At 42.0% G+C, this 24,415-nt stretch overlaps 1 protein-coding gene across 1 annotated transcript; it reads right to left on the reverse strand.

The window, feature by feature from the left end:
• Nucleotides 1–1,953: 1,953 nt before the first annotated feature.
• On the reverse strand, nt 1,954–19,420 carry SLC39A5 (solute carrier family 39 member 5). Its single transcript, XM_034412360.3, has 11 exons — nt 19,332–19,420; nt 16,067–16,503; nt 13,764–13,986; nt 12,819–12,993; nt 11,103–11,272; nt 10,475–10,612; nt 10,140–10,215; nt 6,313–6,564; nt 5,923–6,003; nt 5,548–5,738; nt 1,954–4,124 (listed from the first exon to the last, which is right to left on the reverse strand). Exons 2-11 carry the CDS (start codon nt 16,486–16,488, stop codon nt 3,972–3,974), a joined length of 1,881 nt encoding a protein of 626 aa, XP_034268251.2. The 5' UTR covers nt 16,489–16,503; nt 19,332–19,420; the 3' UTR covers nt 1,954–3,971.
• Between the last annotated feature and the right edge of the window lie 4,995 nt (nt 19,421–24,415).

The raw sequence follows: 24,415 nt of genomic DNA on the forward strand, positions 1-24,415 counted from the left end.
AAAGTTTTTTGAAACAAAATCATCCTTTGTTACCTTTACCACTTTAGGTGCGATCTGAATTAATTCTAACCTGCATAAATTTTATATTTTGGGATATTTTATCTCCCAATCCTTCTCCTCCTGCCAGGGTGGAAAAGCTCTCTAGGATGATAGAGATGCCTGTACTATATTAAAAAGAGGATAGGTGTCTTGATATGGAAGTCAGTCTATATTTCAACAGTTTGGTTGGGGTATGGAGAAAGAACGGGTCGTCTTACCTAATTCTTACAGTAAAACCCTGAGCAAATCAGGGCACACAAAACCCCTTCTTGCTCTTAAGATGCTTCACAACTTAAAACACCAGGCAAGGAGGGGAAATCTATGGGGTGGGAAATCTGTGTTTCCCATAAAAACTTTAGTGAGCATTAATTTGGGAGGAGGAACGGAAGGCAGTTCTTAAATCAGCACCTCATATTTACTGTACCTGTTTTGTATTTGGTCTTTTGTATTTAATAGGGTAGATTGGGATTGGGAAATATTGTGTTTTCACCTTCAGAGCACTGAATCTACAACCTGCTGATCAAGACCAGCATGCAACCATGTTGACCTCCTCTGAGGCAGGGGCCTTAATTGGATGGTTTAGTTAAGCAGATATTTTTAAATTAGATTCGTGTGTGTGTGTGTGTGTGTGTGTGTGTGTGTGTGTGTGTGTACGCCCGTGCGCATACATACGTACGTATGAGAGTATACGTTGTAATGGGTGAGTGAAGAGTGGGAGTATTGTTTGAATGGTAATATTTTGGGTTTGGGGATGAATGATTGGTTATTGGAGCAAGAATGGAAGTACTGCCTATGAAGCATCGCCCTTCTCCATTGCTTGTATCTTTGGAACCATAATGATTGTGGGGAAGTTTAACTTTGTCCCCTTATCTTGCTAGTTTTGGAAAGCTTGGACCAATGTTTAGAAGAGATTATTACAAAAAAAAAAAAGCATTCAAATCAGCTCACAGGCTTGCCTTCTTACGTGCAGACACATGATCTTCCTTCAAACACTGGTTTAAAGCACAAATACATATATATATATATATATACACACACACACACACACACACACACACACACACACACACACACACACATATATATATGCCCAAATGCTCACTCTGAGTGTTTCAGAAGGGGTTGTTTGGTTACAGGGCAGGAGTTGCCAAGGTCAGTTCACATTCCCCAAAATCTGCTTTTAAGCCCAATGCAAAGGAAGTTCCTGATATGCAATCAGAGTGTTGCTCTTTTGAGACTGATTGGCAATCTCCCTTTCTTATGGATCTCCTTGCCCTCATTTTTTCATTGGAAGCAGTCCCTTCAAGATTTTTTTTTTTACAAAGTAATTATGTTTCCCTCAAGAGTTTAATTCTTAGATAAGGCAGATCTATCAAACCAACCATCAACTATTCTTCCTTTTCTTCCCCATCCCGACCCCAGCCTGTTTGTTCCATGAAATGAAAACATTATGTGAAAGAGATCTTATGTAAAATCATATTGAATAACAATGCAGTGAGATATCACAAGCCATCCATCCCCCCCTTTCTACACATCTCAGTCTTGCGCACAGTGTGGAAGCCACCTTGTATAAGCCCTTTACATGAATTCAGTGAATGGTTAACTTTTTTTTTTTTTTTGTCTCAGATGATATATATGCATTTTCAAAATTTCTGCATTACCTTGGGGGAGGGGGAGGTTGGGGGGAAAAGGGTTAACAGGAACTTAAAACTAAAATTAAAAAAAAAAACAAAGCATTCAGACTTGATCTATTTTCTACAATGTATGCTGCGACCAGGTCCTGTTATTCATATTGTGGCTTTGAATCAATTATGTTGATTAAAATGCTGTTGCTTCTATTTGCCTTGCTTTTTTCTTGTCTCCAGATACAACAATGTAGGTAAAAATACAAGAGATAACAGGTGAGAATTCTTGATGACACGACTGTAATTTTATAATCCGAGTCAAAAATAACATTTTCAAACCACAGATAATTTTACAATCTGTAAAACACTTCCCCCACCCCCCCTTCCACATCAATATCCTTTTATACCAGTTGGCTTGTAGCCAGACAGGGCAATTCTATTTAATCACCTTGAGGTGCAGAAATATTTTTTTAAAAATCCATCCTATGCAGGAGCTCAGTTTTAACTGCATGGATTAAAGATATTTCTATAGAGGTACAGTATGTGGTTTACTTCTAGGTTAAAAGATAACTTGAATAGGGCGAAAGGAGGGGGGGATTGGAGTATTTTTGCTACTTGAGAAATGAATTCAACTCAGAATGTAATATACCAGCAAACTACTCTAACTTAAAACAGTGATAGAACAAACACATGAGAAAATTATATGACTAATGTGGCTACTGCATGCCCTGCTAGACACAACCTCCTTGGAATTCAAATGATTGGTCAGTAAAGCTGAAGTTGATGGCAGCTCAGTTTCATCACCACCATCACCACACACACCCAAAAGTCACCAGAAAATAAGCAGGGGGAGTGTGTTTTTAACAATTGCCTATTTCCACACCAGTTATGGATTCCCAGAAAGAAAGACAACCAGCACAGAAACTAATCCTGCACAAATACCGAGGGATTGCCTGTTTCAGTATCCTGGGTATAACTCCAGAGCCTTTCTCTTTAGATTTACAAGGGTGGAGAACGCTGGCCCTTTTATGACTTGTGGACTTCAACTCCCAGAATTCCTGAGCCAACCATGCAACTCCCAGAATTCTGGGAGTTGAAATCCAAAAATCATATAAGGCCCAGCGTTCCCCACCTCTGCTTTAGAATATGATGTCCTCCCAAACCGAAGACCATTAAGAATGTGCTGGCTGTGGCTATCAGAAAAGCTCCCCCTCTCTAAAATAGGCCACTTGTACCTCAACTGATTTTTCCCATGTATTACCTTCCTGCCTTTTGCAGTTGTTTATTCTGACACTGCTGGCCCCTTCCTTGACATCTTCGAAATCTTGTTCTTTACAATTTGTGCTGGAGACTGGAAGTTTCCTGATTTAAGAGATTGAAATTCTGCCCCCTTGCCTTCAGCAACCTTGCACAGCATATTGTGAAATGTCCCCAGCAGAAACATTTTTCAGATATTCTTATCAGTAGTGTCAATGAATGCTGCTGAAAAAATAAAATTTAAAGACAAGTTTCACCTGCCCTTTTAGCAAGTGCTTTTATTGCTTGTTTTGCTGGGACTTTCTTAGATTCCTTCAGAGGAGACATTAATGCAGGGTTGGTGTCTGAGCGTCCTTTTGTAGCTGGAAAAAGGTAGCCCTTATCTAGCTTTTCTGTTGTATATTTATCCCATGCGCACACCTACAGGAGTCTTCTCTTCCCATCACAGAAAACCAAGTCTCAAGCTCCTCTTGGATGCTGCCTCAGGTTTAACTGGGTGTTTGTCTTTAAAGACCCAAATTTCTAACCTGGAATAACTGCTGCTTTTGAAACCATTCTTTAACCAAAATGCAGTAGGAACCATGAGTACCTGGTACCATAATAGAACCAACCGGTTACCTAGAATAGGTACACTTTCTTAAATAATTTCACGTTACGTTAAAACATTTAAAGACATTTAAATTAGGTCCACTCTCTCCTAAGACAACTTGCCCGCTCTTCCATTTAACAAAGTATAATGGGTTTTCAACATGCCAATTTTAGTAGCAACCTGCTTTATTTTATAATGTCAAGCAGGCTGAATCAGACATACATTTTCATGGCACAAAGTTTTACTGCCACCGTACCCATTAACACAGGTTCGGGGCAGTTGGCAAAGGAGATTGTCACTCTTCCAAACTTTCTTTTGTTCTCTTCAACTTCCTTGGATTACCCAATTACAGTAAAGGATTTTACAGCTGCCTTTTCAGCTATAGGAAGAAGACAGTCATAACTGACAACAGAGCCAGGAGTGCATTTCGCCTTGCAGCTTGGAATTCCTTTGGAAATGTCCTACTCATTCATGCGGACACTGATATCTTCTTCAAAGAGAGCAATGCAGAGCATAAGGCCGCCACCACTGAGAAAGCCCAAGTTCTGAAGAACAAAGTGTCTGAAGGATCTTTTTTTGCTGCTGGTAGAATGCCGCTGCAACATTTCGGGTAGCTAGAGAAAAACAACCAGCTGTTATCACCTTGGCAGCATTCATAGTCTAGTACTGACTGACAGGATCTTTGCCCCTAAGAAGTCAGCAACAGCAAATGTATAGTCATCTTAATCACATTGAAATTTTAGGCTACTTGAGTCCTTAAGCAATTCAGCACCAGGTATTTTCCAGATGAAAAACTTCCATAGGGCCATTCATGCACCAGGAGATTTTCAAGATGTTTTCTAAGGAAAGTGCCATGTAGGCTAGGAAGCGTGTTTCTGAAATTTACCTGCAGTTTGGATTTCAGAGTCACAAACCCCAATTCCTCACAGGTGTCCTACATATCCTTTTAGATTTATTCTCATTTCCTATAGTCTATAAAGGGAGGAACAATAAGAACCAAAGTGTCTGAAATTACAGTTCTACCTTTCCTGTTCTGTTACAAGCACCTGATTCTCTTTCTATAGCTTTCTACCACTTCTATAGTATATGGGGGATAGGAAGAAACATTAATATTCCAAATAAATGGTTTAAAATCTCAGAGACAAGATGCTGAATTCAGAGAGGTAAACTTGACCTCATATTTGTGGGGGCACCTACTATCTGGAACAAGCTCCCCCCGGAGATACGGAGGATCCCGGATCTGCGTACCTTCCATCGCGCGCTCAAGACTTTCTTATTTCATCAAGCTGGCCTGACCTAAGTCTTTCCCCTTTTTAAATGGAAATTTTAAACTTGGTTTTAAATTATTGGGGTTTTAAATTTGTTCAGCCAAATTATTTAATTCGTTTTAGTTTATTTTAAATTTTGTATCTATATGTTTTATTCTATGGCTGTTCACCGTCCTGAGTCCTTCGGGAGTAGGGCGGTATACAAATTCAATAAAATAAATAAAATAAATTTCCACTGGAACCTTCCTTGATCTTGAAAAGCTACAGCAGATGGAACTAGGCAGGAATCGGGGCCAGATGTACCAAGGATCAAAAAAAATTCCTCCAATTTTGCATGTTCCCTTCCCATTGCTTGGTTGAGGCTAAAGCTTTAGATATGAAAAACATTCTAACACCCCTGCAACTTGGACATAAATTGGTCTCTCTCCCAATTTAAGTACAGGATTGTTATACTAAAACACCACTTTGTGCTTTCCATAAAGAAGGGTGAGGAAGGAAGGTGATAAGTAAGAAGAAACATTTCACATTCTGTGGTTTCCAAGTGTCATTGTGATGGTTGGACTTGGAGCAGAGAGGCCTGGTTCAAGGCTCCAGATGCCTACAAAGTTCAGTGGGTGAGTTTAGGCCCTCTGGTGTCAGCCACTCTTATTGCTACCATCAAGATAAAATTAGGGAAGACTCCCACATATACCACCACAAGAAAAGGTCAGGTAGAAATAAATAAATTAAGGCTTGTACCATACAGAGAGAAATGAAACAGAGTCCTTACCATATCAACCAGAGCTACGTAAAGAAAAACACCAGCTGTGGTGGCAAAGATCCAGGGAGTGACTTGGGAAGTGTTCTGACTGACAACTGTCCCTAACACCATGCCCCAATAAGCCAGGAAAGCAGACAGCAGGTTAAACAACAGCACCCATCGGAGTGGCATGCCCGCCCGGATTAGGACAGCACAGTCTCCTGCCAAAGAGAGAGAAAGTTAAGGCTACCTCAACCCCTCTGGAAGCCAGCAATGTCTAGGCATGAACCTGTTGTGGCAGGCATGACTACTTTTGCTTCCACGGTGCTTTGGGCCAGCTTGAAAACAAGACAGGCAAAAAGATCAGATAGTCCTGAAGCAGGATTATCCCCCTTGTTCACTCACCCAGTTCATGGGGTAGTTCATGGCAGAGGACTGCCAATGTAGTGCTTAAGCCACTGGAGAGTCCATTTGAGAAGGCAGCCCCTAGAGAAGAAGAACAACGTAGCAAGGCATGTAAGCCTAAAAGAACCTATGTGGGTGTAGCAGTGTTGGGCTAGGAGGGAGAAGTTCCGGATTCTAATCCACCCTCAGCCATAGAAGTTCCCTGGCGACTGTGGGATGGTCACTTCCTCTCACCCCAGCCTCCCTCATAGGGTTGTGGGGGAGAGGAAAAGCAGGAAGAAGCAGTGCTATGTATGCCACCTTAAGCTCCTGAGGAAAGGTTCTGCGAGAAGGAGATATTTTGCTTTTCTGTCGCAAGATGGGAGCAAGGCATGCTTAGAAATCACTGACCTATTGCCAATCCATCTGTGAAATTGTGTACCCCATCCCCAAGGATAACCATCCAAGCGATGTCAGCTATCCCAGCCTTGAGAGTCCCAGCTGGGCTGTGGGAGTGACCATGGTGATGTATCTCTTCTGTTTGCTTTTCCAGGCTTGCCCTGTGATCTTCTGAGTTGTGAATTTGAATGGAGCAGTCCTGGACTTCGCCATATACATTTCCAGTGTCCTCTTCTGGCACTCTCAAATTCTGCAATTCAGCACCTGAAAAGTTTAGACCATATTAAAAGAAAGAAAAAAATGTTGTTTAACTTGCCTCTTTGACATCATGTCTTAAGATCTTAGAACGTGTGACTGAGAGCCTAGGAAACTGAGAACATGCCACACAATGCACATTCTTTTTTTTTTAAGTTTCTTTTTTTTTAATTGAAAAGTTTTACAAAAAAGAAAAAAATTTTTTTCAAATATTTCCCCTTCTCCCCCCTCCCTTCTTCCCCCCCCCCCTACACCACCCCCCGGACTTCCCAGAACAAAATAAAGGGTAAAACAATTGCTCATATGCTAAGCTAAGCTAACTAACTACAGATTCCTATCCCCCCCTCGACACTTTAACTCGTCTTTTACTTAACTAAATATACATACTCTTAACTTTTCTATTCATTCATAAGCAATTTGATACGTTTTAGTTCGATATTTGTTTTGAATGTAATCAATCCATCTTCTCCATTCCGATATATATCTTTCTTGTGAATGATTTTTCAAGTATGCTGAAATTTTCGCCATTTCTGCCAAATTTGCCACTTTTAATGTCCATTCTTCAATAGTAGGCAATTCTTCCTTCTTCCAGTATTGCGCCACCAAAAGTCTAGCTGCTGTTATTAAATTTAAAATCAATTTTGTCTCTATAACCGTACAATCTGTGATTATACCCAACAAAAACAATTGTGGAGTAAACTTTATCTTCTTTTTAAGAATATTTTGGATAATCCACCATATTTTAATCCAAAATGCTTTAACTTTTTTACAAGTCCACCATATATGATAATAAGTAGCATCGTCACAATCACATCTCCAACACTTAGATTGCAAATTCGGATACATACAAGCCAACTTTTTAGGATCCAAATGCCATCCAAATCCAAACATTTTATAAAAATTTTCTCTTAAATTTTGTGCTTGCGTAAATTTTACATTTCTAACCCATATTTTTTCCCAAGTTTCCATCATTATTGGTTCCTGAATGTTTTGTGCCCATTTTATCATGCAATCCTTAACTAATTCCGTTTCTGAATCTATTTCTATCAGTATATTATATAATCTTTTTATATGCATTTGACCTTGATCTCTAATTTGTTTTACCAAATTTTCCTCCTTCTGCATGATACCAATTCTCTGGTCTTCTTTCCATCTAGCTTGCAACTGTCCATACTGAAACCGAGTTTGAATTATTTTTCTTCTTTTAATGCCTTTATAGATTTTAACTGCAATATATCCCCTTCCATTTTAATTAGCTCTTTATAGGTAATCACCTCTTGCTTTTGTTCTACACTTATATTCTCTATCGCATGTCTGGGTATTGCCCATATAGGTATCTTATAATTTAACTTATATTGATATTTCTTCCAAACTCGTAACAAGGCATTCCTTAGTATATGGCTTTTAAAGGTCTTATCCACCTTTTTATCATATAATAAGTAAGCATGCCAGCCATATAACAAATCATATCCTTCAATATTCAATATTCTTTCTTCTGTTGAATTAATCCAGTCACTAATTATTGTTAGGACAGCTGCTTCATAGTATAATCTTAAATTAGGCATTTTAAGACCTCCTCTTTCATGTATATCTTGCATTATTTTTAACTTTATTCTCAGTCTTTTCCCTGCGCAAACAAATTTATTAATACCCTTCTGCCATTCCCTCAAATTATCATCTTTCTTAAGTATTGGTATCATTTGAAACAAAAATAAAAACCTAGGTAAAACATTCATTTTTATTGCTGCTATTATCCCCAACAAAGATAATTGTAATTTTCCCCAATTCTCCATCTCTTTCTGTATTTTTTGCCATAGCAATTCATAATTATTTTTATATAATTTTACATTTGAGGTTGTAATATATACCCCTAAATATTTAACCTTTTTTACAATGCACATTCTTTAGAGCAAGGGTGTCAAACTCAAGGCCCGTGGGCCGGATCCAGCCCATGGAGTGCTTAGATCTGGCCCACAGGGCCACCCTGGAAACAGCGAACAGGTGCTCTGTTTTTGCTGGCAGAGGGTTGCAGGAGGCTGTTGCAGCCATAAACGGAGCTCAGGAGCCCATTTTAGCTGACAGAGCGCTGAGGCCACCACAGGTGTCCCTGACACAACTGACATCGAGATGCCCCCCCATCCCAAGGTCAAACACAACCCTGATGCGGCCCACAATGGAATCGAGTTTGACACCCCTGCTCTAGAGTTATCGCCAAGAATAGAGGAGCATAGGTTTGTAACAGCAGTTTGGCTTGTTTCCTAATCTGTTTCAGTTTGAGAAATAAAGGCACTGAGGTTTCAGGGAAACATGTTAGACCTTTGACCCACCTAGCAATCCATTAGGACCTAGAGAGACTGAGCAAAGACACAGGTCAGATTCATGCCATTTTGCTGGTGAAGATCAATATTCTCCCTTGATTGTACTTGATGGCAATTGATCATTTTAGAGATTCTGGACAAGGCCCTACAACAGATGATGCCTGTCCTCTATTATTAGTTCCACTCTCTAGTCATGTTTTATTCTAGTCATCTTTCAGCCAACTCTGGGTGGGTGGCTCCCAATCAAAGATTAAAAAACAGATAAAATGATTTTTAAAACTATAAAACATAAGCAGTTAAAACAGAAAACATTAAAAAAAATCTGGCACCAATCTGTGTTAATGTGCTATCATCTAATCTTCTCCTAAAGCCTGGGGGAAAATCCAGGTCATTAAGATATTACAAAAGATTAAAAGGTGGAGGCCTGCCAAACTTCAGGTGGCAGGACGTTCCAAAGGGCAAGGGTTGCCATGGAAAAGTCATGCTTCTTAGTTCCCATTAGATGATAATATTTGAGGGAAGGAACCAATGGAGTGTGCCCATGCTATTTGACCTGGTAGATGGATAGATGTCCTTAGGGAAAGGCGATACAGTAGATAGTCTGGTCCTGTGCCATATTCAGTACTTCTAGCTACCGAATGAAAATGGCCCTTCACAATTATGGGATGCGTTCTATAATAATATGGGATATGGGAAACATATTACCTACTAGTGTCTTTGTGTTACAAATTCATTTTTGTTTCTTCTCTCAGTTCTAAATATATTTATTGTTGTTCCTTGTTGTATGTCTTTGAATTAACAGATTAGCTTCTAAAAAACTCCTCAAACATAACTATTAATTTATTTAGTTTTTTGTTCATCAAATTTATTTACTGCCCATCTCCAAATTCAGGCAACTTTATCTAAAACTAACAGCTTCTTGTCAGGTACATCATGTCAGGTAAATACAGAACTGAATCACAATTCTGAAGGGACAAGTGCTAATGCTAGATACTGATCGCTGAGATAATTTTCAGCTATCTATCCAATAGCTGGACAGAAGAAAGAGGTCTTAGAAAAGAGCTTCCATTCAAATACATATTTTTATATATTTAAAATGCATTTATTCAAGTGGGCTCAAAAAGGTGTATAATCATTGAACCAAAGCACACAAATTCCTTTGAAAATTTCTAGGAGACACATATCTTCCCTGCTAAAATAGAATGTAAAGAATACCAAAATACTATATGGATTTGATGTACTATACTAAAGTAATTCACAACTCACTATGCAGTGTCCTCTCTGCGTCATTCTCATCCACCTTAGTAGACGATTGCTTCAGTTGCTTTCCAGCCGTATGTTTCTGTCCAGAAAAAGCAAAACTTTTTTAAAAAGCATGTTGAGATATTAACCTCACCCTAATCATGCCAGAGGGTATCGTCTCCTTGTAGTGGAGGAAGTAGTATAACATGGCCATAGTTCAGAGATGCCTTTTCTCATTCTAGGGGAAACCTTAGCATATAAGACATTTTTGCTTATTTGACTTGGATTAGGCATATGTATATGAATAACACATGTCTTTTCCTGCCCTGAGGAGTGTTATAATCCAGTGCACTTCTTACCCTCTTTGCACGAATTTGGTTGAGGGTTCCCATGAGATTCTCAGTGAGGAAGAGAAAGTAAATGCCTCCTAGAACACATAGACCCTTCAGAATGCCATCTTCTTCGGAGGACAGCAAGCCATGGGAGCCCACTTGTGCCTGAATAAAAACAATTGTTCTGAGCAGAGAAAGGAAGAATTCAGAACAGAGATTAATCCTTTTAAACCGCCTTAAAATAGGACTGGAAAGATCTGAGCAAAAATCCCCACATTTGTTCTTCATGGAAACATGACAGGAGTTCAGCTCTATTGTTTGATTCTGACATCACTTTGACCCTATTCACCTGGGAGCAAGTGCAAGTCCCACTGAGTTTAACAATAGCATTAATGATGAGAAATCCTGTTGTCAAGAAAACAACTAACAGGGAGGCAAACCAGCAAGTCCTGAGAAGTATTCACTGAGTTGAAACGTGGGAGATACCTCATTAAAAACAACGGGAACAAAGAGGACAAAGTATTGATGAGAATGATGTGAAGAGAGCAGAATCCCAACGTCTTAGGTGGGCTTCCCTGAACAAGGTTGAGATGGTTGGGTGGTACCCACTTACCTCTGGAATGTACCCCAAATGGAAGAAAGAAGTGGTACATACATGTGGCCAAAGGTGCAGCAAAGCGTCCCCACACAATGTCCCCACAGCCAATGCCACCAGAAAAGTCAGGAGGAACTGGAAGATTTCTCGACTGAGTAGGGGCACCAAGATGATGGCCAGTGCTGAGGGCAAGCTGGTCAGGGTGATAGCCAAAAATCCCCAGCCCAGGCCTGTGGAAAGCATAGAGGGTGATAGGAATAAGAAACACAGCTCTAAAACTAGCAAGTTGTACACAGTGGTGACCCTATTAGCTACACTTCCCTGGGATGGAAGGACTACAATACTTTCTCTCTACAGATTGCAATGAATAGTTTCCTCACAAGAGAGTAATGAAGGCATAAGTAATTATATATCTTCTTAAAATAACTCCTAGAAAATAGGTTGGAGGCAGAGGATGTTGGGAAAAAGCCAGTTTGGTGAAAGAAAAGTTGAATCAAGAAGCCATGAATAAAGACCCAGGCAAATTGAGACTCGAGTATGATTTTGGAAGAAATTTTCTCCTATATTCAATAAGGATTTTCTGAGGAACAATTTGAGTGACCTTGAAGGGAGGGCGTGGAATATTGTTTTATATATTTTAAATAGGTATGCAGCAGTGTGGATTTGCAGAAGAAATGTGGAATTCTTTACACGACTAGAGAGAACGGTAAAAAAAGAAGAAGGAAAGAACTGAAAGCTGAAAGGAAGCCATGATGAATGACTGAGGGAGTTGTCGTGTGGGGGAAGGGAGGGAGAAGAAAGAAGAGCACAAAACTAACATTACTACTGCATTTATATAGCAGTAAATTGAACCTTCTGCAATGTTTACCCTGTGTTCAAATTTATAATATATTACTCATTTTGTTCATTTTTCTAACAAAATATTGTTAGAATAGAATATTGTTTTGATGAGGTTATGTGACTGACCACCCCATGACATGACCCCCGCCATAGCACCCAATTTACAATTTACCACATCCATAATCTTCAGCTACTCCTTTTGATAAATTAAGGGAAGAAGTGAAAGTAGAAAACCAACTGCTACCTCACACATTTCCCCAAACTATAAACAGCAATAACAAACACCCTCCCTCAAAAATCACATCACCAAAATCTATAGATTACGGCACCCGAAATGAATGCCCCAACTTGAATGTCTTCAAGGCTGGCCTGGAAACATTTTGCTTCCCCCCACACCTCCTACTCCCCTTTCAAGCTGTACAGGCAGTCCTCGACTTACGACCAGAACTGAGCCCCAAATTTCTGTTGCTAAGTGAGACATTTGCCCCATTTTACTGCCTTTCTTGCCACAGTTGTTAAGCGACTCACTGTATTTGTTAAGTTAGTGACACGGTTCTTAAAGTGAATCTGGCTTCCCCATTGAATTTGCTTGTCAGAAGGTTGGAAAAGGTGATCACGGGACCTTGGGACACAGCAACAGTCATAAATATGAGTCAATTGCCAAGCATCTGAATTTTGATCACGTGATCATGGGGATGCTGGAACAGTCCTAAGTGTGAAAAACAGTCAAAAGTCACTTTTTTCAGTGCCATTGTAATTTTGAATGGTCACTAAATGAACTGTTGTAAGTTGAGGACTACCAGTAAAGTGGAGGGGGACAGCTTTGACCATGCCTCCTCCTGTGACATCACTAACTCCGTCTCCTACTGCTCACCCAAGCCAACCTCACTGGAGACATGCAAGTCGGATTGATTTGAGAAGGGCGGAAGGGCTTACCAATCCAGAGGGAATTCCCGGCCGTGTCGAAAGTCACATCGTCCAAGTGCTGGATGCAAACACGGCTATCGATCTGGTAGAGCAGGGCTGGGCACAGCAGGGTGAACTGCTCTGGAGTAATTTTGGAGATGGTATTCATGCCAAAATTGACAAGCAGCTGAGACACATTGAGGCACTGGAGAGAGAAGGACCACCCAAAAGGCTGTTTATTGTGGAAATGAGTAATGGGACTAAAATGGGCTTGTGGCCCTCCAATCAGGAAAGAACGAATTTCCACTACGATTATCCATTATCCATTTTGTGGTGGGGGGGGGGCACTCCTGAGCAGAGGAGAAAACCACTGCCCAGCTTGGGAGGGGAATTACAGTAACAGAAATGGGAAATCGGAAATACATTATGCTTTCTCTGGGAGCTACAGAAAAAGTCAGCATTCCTGAAAAGCAGAGGTAGGATTCTACACCAGTTGAGCAACATTGTGTTTTCTATGTGAGTGTGGTGGTGTCTGTATGTGACTATATGGATGGGTGCATATTTTAATAGGAGGTGTTTTTATAGGATGGCTTTTGAAAACAGATGTCTGGTTGCTTTGAGTTAAGTCCCTTCTAACCATCTATTTTGGGGGATAGCTGGTGATAACCAAGTTTCTGTCAATTAGCTTGAAGACCAGGTGCAGCCTGAAGGTCATCTATAGGTTACCATCCATAGGTGAGCTGTGAGTGCCCCATTTCAAGCACATGTATGAGTTCTTTCCAAATGGAACATGTCCCCAGTATAAAGAAAGAATCTCGACTCATTTTCTATTTTTCAGTCCATAAAATACAACTTGTAATCTCCCCACTCCCTTTAAAGCATAATTGCTTCCCTGCCAGCCCAATATGGTCAATACATTTGCTGCAGTGAAACAGGAAATCTTGAGAATGACTCCAACACATCTCCAATTCTTACATCTTCATGCAGGTGATTGAAGACCGAATGATCCAAGGCAATGACTCCCTCCAGAAGGTTCAGCTTAGAATGTCCGTGGGGAGACATGAAAACATTTTCCTCTTTCGCCTTGTCAGATTTCTCTCGGCCTTGCCCAAAGCTGGGCTTGAGGTCATGGCTGACCTCATGGAAGGTAGGAGACACTGAAGTATGGAATTCGGGCTCCAGCAGAGAGAATCCTGGCCTGAAGGACACGTGAAATCATCATCAACTCAACAGGGAAAGATTACACTGAAATGTTAAGAAACCATTCTGATACTGTAAGGCTAACTTAAATCTCCCTGAGAATAATCAGAAGGAGAAAAAGAACTAAAAGAAATAGAACTAAAATACACAAAGCTGCAGGTTGGAAGATAATTATTATTTTCAATGTATACCTCACTTTTGTTCCTGGAGTTTATCATGGTGTATATAGCTCTCCCTCCTTCTGTTTTTTCCTCACAACAATCCTGTGGGGTAGTTTGGACTAAGAGTTAGCGAATGTCTGTGACTGAGGGTGGGATTTCCTAATCGAAAGCAGAATCAGTGCATTGCATTCCTTTCATGACATTTCTTTATTATTATTATTATAAAATCTAACTAAATAATATATATGTGGTCCTTGCTTAGACTGCTGTACAGCAGCTTTGGCAGTTAACAATGGTGATGAAAATATAATCTTGTGACCAGTTCTCTCATTTACAGACTATAGACTGGGTCTGTAAAGCAAAAGAACACTGAAGTAAGATCATAAGCACGGTAGCAGTTTTGTTTAGTGGCTGCTTTGCTTAATGACTGAGTTGCCAATTCCAGTTGTGATTGCTAAATGAGGACTACCTTTATCTTTTCTCAATTTATCTCTCTCCTCCCAATGTAATGTTAGCCCTGATGGCTGACAGAGAAGAGCTGCTGCTTCACTTCCTTTTTTCTCTTTCAGTGGTTGAAGCAGGCCTATTATTGCTAGCTCTCGGCTTCTTGAAAGACAATAAATATTTCAACAGCAGGTTGCCTGGTTCAGCAAGATCAGAACGCTGAGGCTAGCAATATGTTTATTTTGCTTGGGCTTAGATGCTGTGCAAGATGTTAGCTGCCGATCAAGAACATAACAAGCACCATGCCTTGATTAATTCATTCTTCAATGGAAATATGCGCTGGCAATTTTCCATTGTGTACAGACGCAAGTATTTTTCCCTCACACTGTAGAATCAGGATGGCTAATTTGTCACAGACCTCCCTTGGCACTTGCCAGGTTGTGTCTTTGCCCCACCTGACTTTAACATTTTCTTCAGATTCTTTCCTAGAGAATAAATAAAGCAGCGGGAAACAAAGAACCAGCCTTTAGCATCAGTTTGATTTATCTCTGGGTGCCACAGAGGTATTCTTAGCAAACAAACAAGATCCGGATGCTTTGTTTGGAAGTACATCCAGCCTGTCCAGAACAACAAGGCAAAGGTACCCTGAAATCCTCTGGAAAGGCTACGGAGGGGGGGGGAACCCTCCCATTTACCTTCCGACCAGGGGTGCTATTCAGCAGATTCTTGAGCCTTGGTGGCGCAGCAGACTAAAGTGCTGTTAATTAGCACCAGCTGCCTGCAATTACTGCAAGTTCAAATCTCACCAGGCTCAAGGTTGACTCAGCCTTCCATCCTTTCGAGGTAGGTAAAATGAGGACCCGGATTGTGGGGGCAATAAGCTGACTTTGTATAAAAAAGAGCACCGCTTGGGGGGGGCGAAAGCCCTACAAAGCAGGTATATATAAAAGTATGACGGCTATTGCTTAACGCATTGTGAGCCACCCTGAGTCTCCGGAGAAGGGCGGCATATAAATCGAACCAATAAATAAATAAATAAATAGATTCTGACAGGTTCTGGAGAATCGGTTACGAAAATTTTGAGTAGCTTGGAGAACCGGCAAATACCACCTCTGGCTGGCCGCAGAGTGGGGTGGGAATGGAGATTTTGCAATATCCTTCCCCCAGGAGTGGTGAGGGAATGGGGATTTTGAAGTATCCTTCCCCTGGAGTGGGGTGGGAATGAAGATGGGGCGGGAATGGAGATTTTGCAATATCCTTCTCCTGCCATGCCCACCAAGCCACACCACACCCACCAAGTCATGCCCACAGAACCGGTAGTTTTTAAAAAATGAATTCCACCGCTGCTTCTGACAAATGGATCTTTGGGGACTGCCCATGCTCACTTGGAAAGCTATTTTATGAATGGACAAGCCCACCCCAGTGCAGCCATTTTTGCCGGCTGGATGTTTCCAGTCTTTTAAATGGGCCCACCTGGTGGGGGTGACACTCTCCACTTGAGTCTCAGCCCCATGTTCTGTCTTGCCGATGTGATCCAGTGCTGAGTGGGAGTGCAGGTGCTTGTTCTCCTGGACCTCAAGGATATCCAGATGGGAGACATGACCGTGTCCCAGTTCCTCGTGTTCAATCTCCACCACCTGCACTTTTCCCAGCCCCAGGCTTAGCAGGAGGCGGGTCAGGCCCTCGAAGGACAAAGTGCCGTTCTCACCATACTGCCCAAACAATTGCTGCAGGTAGTAACCGTGCTCTTGGGTGGCGTCTTCCAACGGAGGCCCAGCAGCTCCGCCAACCAGCAAGTCACGCGGTTCACCCTGGGCAAAGCGGCATATGGCCTGCAGGGAGAGCCAAGCCACGCAGAATCTGGCCAGAGGGAATCTCAGAATCCGCTGGTCCATCAACAGGGGCCTGCACTGAAAGGGAAAAAAAACAAACAAACTCTGAGTCCTGAAAGAGAATCACAGTCTTAGAACAGTGGCACTTATCCACAGATCCTGGAAGAGAAACAGATCCTTATTTGCTAACATCTGTTAGGGCAGTGAAATCCTTGCCATGACTGGCTAAGAGGAGAGCTTGGAAGAGGACTTACTGTACATCCTGTCCTCTTCTCAACCAGTGCAGTAGGAGAGACCTTCTAAGCATCTGTTCTTGATAGGATTCCTTGAAGGATCTCAAAGGTTTTGGGCTTGCACAACAAACATCTCAATTATTTCCTCATTGTTCAGATCCATGTTTGCATGTAACTAAATCTTGATAATTATTTGTCTATTTTTTGTTTCTATGCTGCCACAATCAAAAAAGCTCTCCAAGGCTCCATATGGAAAATACAGGTAGTCCTTGAGGGCCCTCAAAGCTGGGCCTGGAAACATTTTGCTTCCCCCACATCTCCTACTCCGGGGGTGGGTTCTACTTACCTCCACTATCGGTTCGCAATGGGAGCGCACGCACTTCTGCGCATGCGCAGATCGTTCATGATGACGTCTGGGTGGGTGGGTGGAGCCTCCCGCTGCTGTTACTACCGGTTCACAAGAACCGGACCAAACCGGGAGCAACCCACTACTGTCCTACTCCCTTTCCAAGCTGTATAGGCAGTCCTCAACTTATGACCATAATTGAGCCCAATATTTCTGTTGCTAAATGAAACATCACTGCAGTTATTATGTTAGTAACAATACAGTTGTTAAGTGAATCTGGTTTCCCCATTGACTTTGCTTGTCAGAATGTCGCAAAACGTGGACACATGACCCTGGAACACTGCAACCGTCATAAATATGAGTCAGATGCTAAGTTTTCAAATTTTGATCACATGACCATGGAGAGGCTGCATTGGTCATAAGTGTTTTTTTAGTGCCATTGTAACTTTGAATGGTCACTAAATGAACTGTTGCAAGTCGAGAATTGCTTGTTGTGACCCAGGCCCAAGTAGTTAGTAATAAATACAAATAGTTCGAAAACAAACAGACTTTATTAGAACAGCTGAGAATTAACTCATTCTCAGCATAGTCCAAACTAAATTAAAGCAAATTCTTCAAAACACCATTCTTCAGTTTATCACCTGACCTTGGGATAATTAGGCAAACTGCCAAAGGCTTTTCTTGGCAATAGTTCAGAGGCAGAAGTCGCCAACAAGAAATGAATACAGTGGAACAAGAACCAATTCTCTCAACGTTGTTTTCCGGCAAAGAGGCCAAGAGCCGTTGTTGGTCTTTTAAGCCTTATGGGAGGGGCCAATCATCTCTTGGCCCTACTCCTGAGTCGTCCTCTCTGCTTTATCTGCTCCTGCCTTCTGGCAGCTCTTCTCATACATGTACTAGGAACAGGAGCAGCCTGTTCCTCTGCCTCTCTACTGTCAGCCTCTGACAGTCTGCACGATGGCCCTGGCCCCATCTCTGCCTCTGAGGCAGAGCCCTCATCCGGGCCTTCCCCAGCCTCCAGGACTGGCCCATGTTCTTCCTCAGCCTCATCGCTGTCCGACTCCACTGCCAGCTCTGCAGGCTGGTGGAGAACCACAACACTTGTATAACGGTAAAGGTTTCCCCATCCAGTCATTTCTGATTTTAAAGGTGGTGCTCATCTCCATTTCCTAGCCGAGGAAGCCAGAGTTGTCCGAAGACATTTCTGTCGTCATGTGGCCAGAATAACTATACACTGAGGTGCGTGGAACACTGTTACCTTCCCACTGAAGTGGTACCTATTTATTTACTCATATTTTTATGCTTTTGAACTGCTAGGTGGGCAGGAGCTGGGCCAAGTAACGGGAAGATGATTTGAAAGTATCCTGGTGCTAAACCATGAAGGATTTCATAAATTAAAACTAGCACCTTATATTGGATCTAGAATTGGCAAGTAATGCAGGGTCTGGTGTAAGGTGTTCCTAATATTTGCATATAATATTCCTAATGTAGCACTACACTGAGCATTTTAGAAATTTATATTCATTATAATTTATTTATGAAATTTATGTGCCGCCCATATCACAGAATGACTCTACATCACTACACTGACTTGATTTCTCTAACTTTAAATTAAAAATCCAACTTCCTTTGACCTGATTTGGGGCGGGTCACTAATTCAACCAGCTCAGACTTGAACCTCTCTGCCTCTTTTTGATCAGTATAGAAAATTAATGACTAATTTACAGAATTCAAGTTTTGAATTTTGAAAGAAGGATATTGCCAATAAATAAAGTAACTTATTAAATTAGATAAGAGAACAGGGTAAAAATAATTTTGCTTCTTTTACATAATAATTTTGTTCAAAACCACATATATTCAAAGTGGTCATAAGAGCTGACCTATATTTACACTTGTGTCTGATATTTAATTAACCTGCAGCAGGTCAATTTGCAGCTGTAGAGCGTTCCTCCCCACAAGATCATGTTCCTGAAATTTGGTTTATGCATCTCAATGGGATCCCTTCACAGACCAGGTTAAGCCAAAATGAAACTACAATCACATAGTAGCTTGGTGCAGTATAAGAAGCCATACATTGGATTGCAAAGTCAAAGCAGAGGTAAAGACTGGTTTTTAAATGGAGCCCTTTTCCTCGTGCATCGATTTCTTAGCTACAATTTTAACCAAAATAATTAATGAGACAATACTTTGTACAAGCCTTTGTCATCTCCGTGACCTAGAGATTTCTAGCAAACAGCTACAAAGTTGTAAACATAGCAACTTTGCTATTTAAACATAGCAAACATAAAAACACTGAAGCAAACATTTAAAGAATGTAATCAAAGTACCTGACCCACTCACAATGCCCAGGCTAGGATAAAATTTGGAATTGCTGACCAGCCTTCAACCGTTTTGAATATCTGAGTAATGGAGATCCAGATGAGATGCTCGTAGATAATTTCACGTATTGGTTGGTGCCTGCTTTTTCCGGCTGCCTTGAGCACCAAGTCAAACAGCAACTCTAGAGCAAATAATAATATCTGGGTTTGGATCTGCCTGAAGGATGGGTGGACTATTTTGGAGCAGAGTAGGTGGGCCTGCCAGGCATTAGCCCCTCCTTCTGTAAAAACAACAGGTGGGAACTGGGGGCATTAGAGGATTGTTGGACTTTCCCCAGAAATGTAGAGAGATAAGTAGGAACAAATATCTTATTTGGGGACCAGGCACTGATAAGGAGTGGGAAAAGAATTGAGCAATCAGTCAAAATGTAAATATGCATTTCTTTCCATGTGTACAGCTACCCCTTCAGTTTTTCCAACAGATACAGGGCTCCCTGACCATTAGGGAGCACGGCCTTCCTTCAGCCAATGCATCCCAGATGTGTTAATTCAGGGCTGCTGTTCCAGCAAGGCTGTGTGTCTATAGGGCCAACAGGACTTTACATGGTAGATAGCAGGCTAGAAAAGTGAGGTAGGCATCTTCATCCATTTCCAAAGGCAGTTCATATAAAATAAATATGGATGGGCTGTTTGGATGGCATTGGTCGCGTTGGTGGATGATCTCTGGAGGGCTCGGGACAGGGGTTGCTCCTCTGTCCTAGTCCTATTAGATCTCTCAGCGGCTTCTGATACCATCGACCATGGTATCATGCTGCGGCGGTTGAGGGGGTTAGGAATAGGGGGCACCGTTCTGCGGTGGTTCTCCTCCTTCCTCTCCGACCGCTCGCAGTTTGTGTTGGCAGGGGGACAGAGGTCGACCTCGAGGCATCTTGCATGGGGAGTGCTGCAAGGGTCGGTCCTCTCGCCCTTCCTGTTCAACATTTATGTGAAGCCGCTGGGTGAGATCATCCGTGGTTTTGGAGTGAAGTGTCATCTGTACGCTGACGACACTCAGCTGTACATCTCCACCCCAGACCACCCCAACGATGCCCTTGATGTGATGTCTCGCTGCCTGGAGGCCGTGCGGGTCTGGATGGGGAGGAACAGGCTCAGACTCAACCCTTCCAAGACCGAGTGGTTGTGGCTCCCGGCGTCCCGATATAGTCAGCAGGTGCCATCGCTGACTATTGGGGGTGAATCTTTGCCCCCCACAGAGAGGGCTCGCAATCTGGGTGTCCTCCTGGACGCACGGCTGTCTTTAGAAGAACATATGACGGCCGTGGCCAGGGGGGCCTTTTATCAGGTCCGCCTGATTCGCCAGTTGCAGCCCTTTCTGGATCGGGACGCCCTGCGCACAGTCACTCACGCCCTTGTCACCTCCCGGTTGGACTATTGCAATGCTCTCTACATGGGGCTCCCCTTGAAGAGCACTCGGAGGCTCCAACTGGTCCAGAATGCGGCCGCGCGGGTGGTTATGGGTGCAACCCGTTGCACCCACGTGACACCCCTCCTGCGCGAGCTGCACTGGCTCCCAGTGGTCTTCCGGGTGCGATTCAAGGTGTTGGTTACCACCTTTAAAGCGCTCCATGGCATAGGACCAGGGTACCTTCGAGACCGTCTTCTGCCACCAATAGCCTCCCACAGGCCAGTCCGCTCCCACAGAGAGGGTCTCCTCAGGGTGCCATCGGCCAAGTCATGTCGGCTGGCGACACCCAGGGGGAGGGCCTTCTCTGTGGGAGCCCCAGCCCTGTGGAATGAACTGCCCCCGGAAATTCGTAAGATTTCTGACCTCCGGGTATTTCGCTGCGCACTCAAGACCCTATTGTTCCACCAGGCTGGGTTAGCAACATGATTTTTAATTGGATGTTTTAAATTTTCGGGGTTTTAAATTAAGCCAAATTATTTAATACTTTTAAATTGTTTTAAATTGATGTTTATTCTGTTTTTAAATAGGCTGTACACCGCCCTGAGTCCTTCGGGAGAAGGGCGGTATAGAAATAAAATTATTATTATTATTATTATTATTGTATGAGAGCCGATTGTGGCTGAGTCTGTTTTATATACAGTATTTCCCCCTTTTCAATTGCTCTGTTTGATTGAAGAGCCCTAGGATTAGAGGGCTTGAAATAAAGCATTTCTTTGTACAGGTAGTCCTCGAGTTACGACCACATTTGAGCCCCATATTTATGTTGCTAAGTTAAACATTTGTTAAGTGGGTTTTGCCCCATTTTACGACTTCTTGCCACAGTTGTTATGTGAATCAATGCATTTGTTAACATGGGTATCACATGAATCTGGATTACCCATTGAGTTTGCTCGTCAGAAGGTCGCAAAAGCTGGTCACGTGATCCCAGGACACTGCAACCCTCATAAATATGAGTCAGTTGCCAAGCATCTGAAGTTTGATCATGTGACCAGGGGGAGGTTGCAACAGTTGAAAAATGGTCATGTCACATTTTTCAGTGCCATTGTAACCTTGAACAATCACTAAATGAACTGTTGTAAGTCAAGGACTACCTATATGATTCGGTCATGGAACTTACTGTTTAGAGCAGTGGTGAAATCTAATTTTTTTTACTACTGGTTCTGTGGGTGTGGCTTGGTGGGCGTGGCAGGGGAAGGATACTGCAAAATCTCCATTTCCACCCCACTCCAGGGGAAGGATATTGCAAAATCTCCATTCCCACCCCACTCTGGGGCCAGCCAGTGGTGGCATTTGCCGGTTATCTGAACTACTCAAAATTTCCGTTACCGGTTCTCCGAACTGCTCAAAATTTCCACTACTGGTTCTCCAGAACCTGCTGGATTTCACCCCTGGTTTAGAGGTGAATGTTTTAAAAGAGATTAGATATATTGACTGTGGAGAAATGTATTAACTTTTGCCAGTAACTTAAAGAAGGCTCTATTAAGCTTCACAGTCACTCTACCTCTGAATATTAGTTGCTTGCTTTGAAAGCTAATAATGCAATGAAGCCTGTTTCCATGTTTTGCTTGCAGGCTTTCTGGAATCATCTGACTGATCATGATTTATGCTAGACCAGATAGAAATTTGCTCTGATCCAGACAAGCTTGCGGTATATATATTCCTATCCCTTTAAGGCAGTTTTTCTCAACCTCAGCAGCCTTAATATGTATGGACTTCAAGTCCTAGCAAACATCAGACATCTTAAAATTGCAAAGGTTGAGAAACGCTGCTTTAAGGCATGGAAATGGCTTCCCACCCAACTATTGGTCATCTGCAGTTCTCATCATACCAAGCCAACTTGGTAAATGGATAAAGAAAATGATGGGACCTGTGGTCCAAAAACATCTGGAGGGCTGCAAGTTCCTTCTGTTCTAAGGTGTCTGTTCCATGGAGTCAAACAATAACCTTCAAAAGGGTGGGGATATTGCTTGTTTCTAGTCTTAAAAGCCACCAGATTGGTTTATCTGGAGGAGTTAATGGTTCATCTGCAGCCCAGCAGGCCACTCAAAAAAATGCAGATAGCTCTGTTTGTGGCCAAACAGGATGTATTAAAGGTCAATTTTTAGTTGCAGAAGTATGTTTTTATAAAAGGCTTGGAAATTGGGAACAAGCAGATTTATTTCTTCTATTTGTTTGGCAACATCTTGTCCTCCCTTTGTGATATTTCTAGCATTCCGGCAACAGTGGGAATAAAAGTCTCCAAATGAAGTGATATCAGGATTTTGTTGTGAGCCTGCTGCAGGATATTATTATACTCATGTAAACATATAATGCTGCAATAAAAACAAACAGCTCAATGCAGAGGGATCTCCAGGTGGAAGTGACTATTGTATTGAAACTTAACCATTTATCAAACACTAAGCTAAATTAAAATAAATATTTTATATCATATTAGCCAGATTAAAATTCATATATTTTTATGTGTAGGGAAGATCAGAAAGCAGCTGGCAACACCTAGCCTGCAGATCAGAGGTGGGTTTCAGCAGGTTCTGAACAGTTCTGGAGAACCGGTAGCGAAAATTTTGAGTAGTTCGGAGAACCGGTAGCAAAAATTCTGACTGGCCCCGCCCCCATCTATTCTCTGCCTCCCAAGTCCCAGCTGATCAGGCGGAAATGGGGCTTTTGCAGTAACTTTCTCCTGGATTGGGGTGGGAATGGAGATTTTACAGTATCCTTCCCCTGCCATGCCCACCAAGCCACACCCACAGAACCAATAGTAAAAAAAATTTGAAACCCACCACTGCTGCAGATGCCAGTTCTTAACAATTGTCACATTGAACGTGAATCTTTAAAAAGGAAAGCAACAGCTGTTGGGAACACAGAGTAACTCCTAGGAAGTTTTTTTGCAGGTCTCTTAGAACAAATAGGCCTTGCCCACGCTATAAGGAAAGTAGCCCAGCTGATGCATCATAATTGATCTTGAGTCTCTTGGAAATAGAAAGCTCAAACTGCCCAAGGAGCTGCTGATCCAGTTCTACAGAGGAATTATTGAGTCTGTCATCTGCACCTCCATAACTCTCTGGTTTGGCTCTGCAACCAAACAAGACAAACACAGACTTCAACGGATAATTAGAACTGCAGAAAAAACAATTGCTACCAACCTGCCTTCCATGGAGGACCTGTATGCTGCACGAGTCAAAAAGAGGGCTGTGAAAATATCTACAGACCCCTCGCATCCTGGACATAAACTGTTTCAACTCCTACCCTCAAAACGACACTATATTGCACTGCATACCAAAACAACTAGACACAAGAACAGTTTTTCTCCGAATGCCATCACTCTGCTTAGCAACTAATTCCCACAACACTTTCAAATAATTTACTAAGACTGTATTACTATTATTCTTCTCTTCTTTACTAGTATCTATCTCTTTCCACTTATTACTATAACCGTGTTGCTTGTATCTTTCAATTTATATTGTTTTTACTTGTTTCCTAGTACAATTTGATAGCTTATTAGTAACCTTGACTATCACTAAGTGTTGTATTTTTTTATTCTTGATGAATGTATTTTATTCTCCTTATGTACACTGAGAGCTTATGCATTGGAAATGAATTCCTTGTGTGTCCAATCACACTTGGCCAATAA

The sequence above is a fragment of the Pantherophis guttatus genome, chromosome 2, assembly GCF_059756535.1.
Source record: "Pantherophis guttatus breed Tessera chromosome 2, ASM5975653v1, whole genome shotgun sequence".
Lineage (NCBI taxonomy): Eukaryota > Metazoa > Chordata > Lepidosauria > Squamata > Colubridae > Pantherophis > Pantherophis guttatus.

Excerpts from the sequence above, each read along its gene's own strand:
- SLC39A5 (XM_034412360.3), bottom strand. The coding sequence starts at position 16,488 with ATGGACCAGCGGATTCTGAGATTCCCTCTGGCCAGATTCTGCGTGGCT. Across the intron at positions 11,273-12,818 it reads CGGGAATTCCCTCTGGATTG|GCCTGGGCTGGGGATTTTTG; the intron begins GTAAGCCCTTCC and ends TGCTTTCCACAG. Across the intron at positions 6,565-10,139 it reads CGCAGAGAGGACACTGCATA|GTGCTGAATTGCAGAATTTG; the intron begins GTGAGTTGTGAA and ends TAAACTTTTCAG.